At 51.2% G+C, this 3,431-nt stretch overlaps 1 protein-coding gene across 1 annotated transcript; it reads right to left on the bottom strand.

Moving 5' to 3' along the window:
* Positions 1-580: 580 nt before the first annotated feature.
* On the bottom strand, positions 581-2,206 carry LOC108035759 (uncharacterized). The gene has a single exon (XM_017111459.3). It carries the CDS (start codon positions 2,164-2,166, stop codon positions 1,198-1,200), a length of 969 nt encoding a protein of 322 aa, XP_016966948.1. The 5' UTR covers positions 2,167-2,206; the 3' UTR covers positions 581-1,197.
* Positions 2,207-3,431: the final 1,225 nt, after the last annotated feature.

Raw genomic sequence — 3,431 nt, 5'->3', positions numbered from 1 at the left:
CATGAGCAGGCGGAAATAATAAAATGCAAAAATATTATTTTTTAATTAAGTCATAATAGCAATGTCTGCCGGGCAGGACGAGGGCTAATCGAGGGGCCTACGCCTCCGCCCCCGCCGCTGCCGAATGCTTTGTGAATGCTAATGACCTATGCGGAAGAGGGGGAGTAGTGCCCGCTCCTGGACTGGAATTGCCGTGGACCGGGAAGACAGGCAGGACGTGCTCACAGTTTTCGACAACGCGCACGCAGTTTGCATATTTTCACATCATTTTGCATTTCTTCAAGGACGAGCCGGAGCTGCTGTCGGGCGTAGGCGCACAAGGACACCCGGAAAATTGCAGGACCATTACACCCCAAGCCGGAGGGGTGCCCGCCCCTGCCATGGCAACTACATATCACCCAAAGTGGGTCGTCATCTAAACAGTAATTACTTGATCGCAGGCACTTGACTCCGGCCACCGGAAACTTGAGGTCTCTTTGCGGTTGTGTCCTTTTTGCGGATATTCGTCACTCATTTAATCAATCAATTAATCAAGAGTTAGTGAGCCAGCGCTGGGGGAAGCGATTGAAAGGATAAGAGAAACACTTAGGGGCTTTATTGGAGGAATTAAATTAAATTTTCACGCTAATGAGCATCGCATCTGGCCGGGAATCGGGCGGCGGGTGTGGGTCTCGGGGTTGAGGGCATGTGGTTGTGGGGCCAAACTGTACGTGTAATTTCTGGGAGTAATTTCGTAATTTGTTCTGGCAGCCAGAAACTAATTTCGTCGGTGGCTTTTGGATTTGCGGCAAGAGTTTTCAAGTTCGACTCGGCGCAAGGACTTTCATCATCGTTCCGGCCCATCCATAAATCATGGCCGGACTCGCAGAGCGGCTCCCGTATCTATCCACCTCATTTGGCCGGGCTCAGGAATTAATCAAACTTGAAAGGAGCTCTCAGCACACGGCGGAGCTGAGAGGATGTCCTTCAGATGGAGCGTTGTCCTCATCAGTGTATCAGTAAGATGGCGAGTAAACACAAATAACAGAATGGAATATTGATGGCATCATTGACACGGCTCTGCACTTCGGGATCATGTGTGAGTATTGTTTCAACAATTTAGTGGTTCCTTATCTAGCCGAAAGTTAGTAGTTCCTCATCCTGTGTGAAACCATCAAAAAAATAACTAACGACATTGCACGGAGTCGTGGGCAATGGCTAAAATATGTCTGGAGTGGGTTCGTTGGGTTGGGTGGCGTGCAGTCCCACGGGAAACCTCTGGCGCTGCTCGTGTCCAGGACGCAGCGAACGCTGCTCCTTGCGCACACTCCAGTGCAGGCTGTACAGCTCGTCGTCCTCCGACTGGGCCTCGGCCAGCGAGGCTTGGGCCATCTTGGAGGTCGTCGGTTTCTCGGTGTCCCGATCCTTCTGGGCCAGCTTAGTCTTGGATATGGAGTCACCCGGACGGGCCTGCAAGGCTGGGGGTGTCTCGGAGAGAGCCTCCAGGGAGCTGGCCGAAGTGGTCTGGCCCCGAGCCCGGTTCCTGGTGAGGCTCCGCTGCATTTGAGTGATCCCCAGACGCGGCAAGGCGAACTCGAGTGGCTTTCTGTCAGCCTCCATGCGCATCTTGACCATCCCGAGGATGCTTGGTCCAGAGCGACGGTGCTCGGGATTGGTGGTACCGGTCTCCCGTTTGGCCAGGGATTTCAGATTGAAGTCTGACCAGAGCTTCGCATACTTGCCCGAGATCGAATCCCGTTCCTTTCCAGGCTCTACACCAGGGGCGCCGCGCTTCGTATCGGGTAAGGCACCCTCCGAATCCAGGAACGCGAAGCGGTCAACGTAAAAGGGCTTCTCCGGCTGCTTGCCCTCACCGGAGGTCATCTGGTACTCGATCATCTGCAGCTTGTACACGTTGAGGTGGTACCGCATGCTGCGCACCCGGCAGCGGACGAACTCGGCACTCAGGTGACTGCCCAGCTGGCCGGCAATCTTCTCCCAGGCGCTGCGCTTCAGCTCCGCGTCCTTGTGCTCCGGCAGCGCGGTGTTCCACAGGCACGGCTGCTCCTTGTAGAGGTCCACCAGGCGCAGGTTGAACTCCTTCTCCTGGCTGGAGGGCAGCGAGGGTGCGGCGGTGCGCATGGCCAGCAAACGGCGCTGGTGCTCGAGACGTCGTTCCTCCATCATTTCGTTGCTGTCTTGGGGAACGAAGTGTATTGAAGGGCATGCCCGGTTGTCTCTGTGGGGAAATTATCGAATCCATCTCAAACATCAACTTTGAAAGTCTGTCAGCTGTTGTTATAAATGCCTGAGAAGTGCAAATTGGCTGTGGAAAGGAGGCGGAACGAGTCAAGACGGCCCCGGGCCAAGTGGGAGCCTGGGCCGGAATGCCTGCACATGCACACTCGATGCCAGCGCTCACATGCTTCAGTGCGTCCGCATAATTTGTGCTCTGGGCAGGATGAGCAGGACGAGCCGCTCAAAGACATCAGAATGTGGCAACCGCATAGTTGCCTCGGCAGCCAGGAAAAAGCCCGCAGCGGAGGCGGAAGCAACTGCGTCTCGTGGAAGTTACAACAAACGACGTAGGGGCGAGGGGCGGCTGTATTCGGAGGCAAATGGCACATGAGTGACAACAAAGCTCAGTAGGAAGCTTGCCAGTGCGGCCACTGCGTCCCTTTTTTGGCAGATATGCCCCTGTCTATATAAAGGAGTTCCCAAGCCAACAGGCCGAACCATGGCGATCCAGAGTGCACATTGCCTTATGATTTCATTTTACGATTCCTTTAGGTTTTCAAATGTTCGCTTGCGAGGGGTACAATTATGCTTCGCAACGCAGTGAAGGAGACTTTTGGAAATTATTTATATACCAATAACTGCCGAGTTGGGTAGATACGTCCGTCAATCAGCAAACCAGGCTCCCAGTTTTAAAGCCATCGGGATGAAACGTTTGCTTTTTTCTATTGCAGGTTGTACATGAACATATACACATTAAGGAACTCAAGTACACCAAGTGAAATGATTTGGTGGTCTGCTTGGTTTCAAAGTTTATAGCTCATACGCACTGTTGCCGTTGAGCAAATGTGGTATTTTCATATACATGGCCCTGACTTGAATTGAAAGTCCGCGACATAAGTTTTACCATTCAAACATTTCCGTATTTCTCGTCAATTTTTTATACAAATGGGGAATCGATTTTTTAAGAACTTGTGGTTGGCATACGTGACGTATGAGTAATTTTTAGGACGTTGGTGACACCAATTTTATTATCTGGATCGGCCTAATGTACATCCTATAACTGCAATAAACTAAAAACCAAGCTTCCTTATTATTGACTTTTATTACGATTTTCAGCAAAAACAAAAACTCACAAAATTTGTATTTAAACTAAAACTAAACTAAACTTATTTAAACCTTTATCACTAGGTGAACACACTTGAACAGTCGGAGGA

Source organism: Drosophila biarmipes, chromosome X (genome assembly GCF_025231255.1).
Source record: "Drosophila biarmipes strain raj3 chromosome X, RU_DBia_V1.1, whole genome shotgun sequence".
Lineage (NCBI taxonomy): Eukaryota > Metazoa > Arthropoda > Insecta > Diptera > Drosophilidae > Drosophila > Drosophila biarmipes.
The sequence above is the reverse complement of the archived record's forward strand: the minus strand, read 5'-3'. Positions and strand labels throughout refer to the sequence as shown.

Bases quoted from the DNA above. Each gene is read 5' to 3' on its own strand.
- LOC108035759 (XM_017111459.3), bottom strand. From the start codon at position 2,166: ATGATGGAGGAACGACGTCTCGAGCACCAGCGCCGTTTGCTGGCCATG.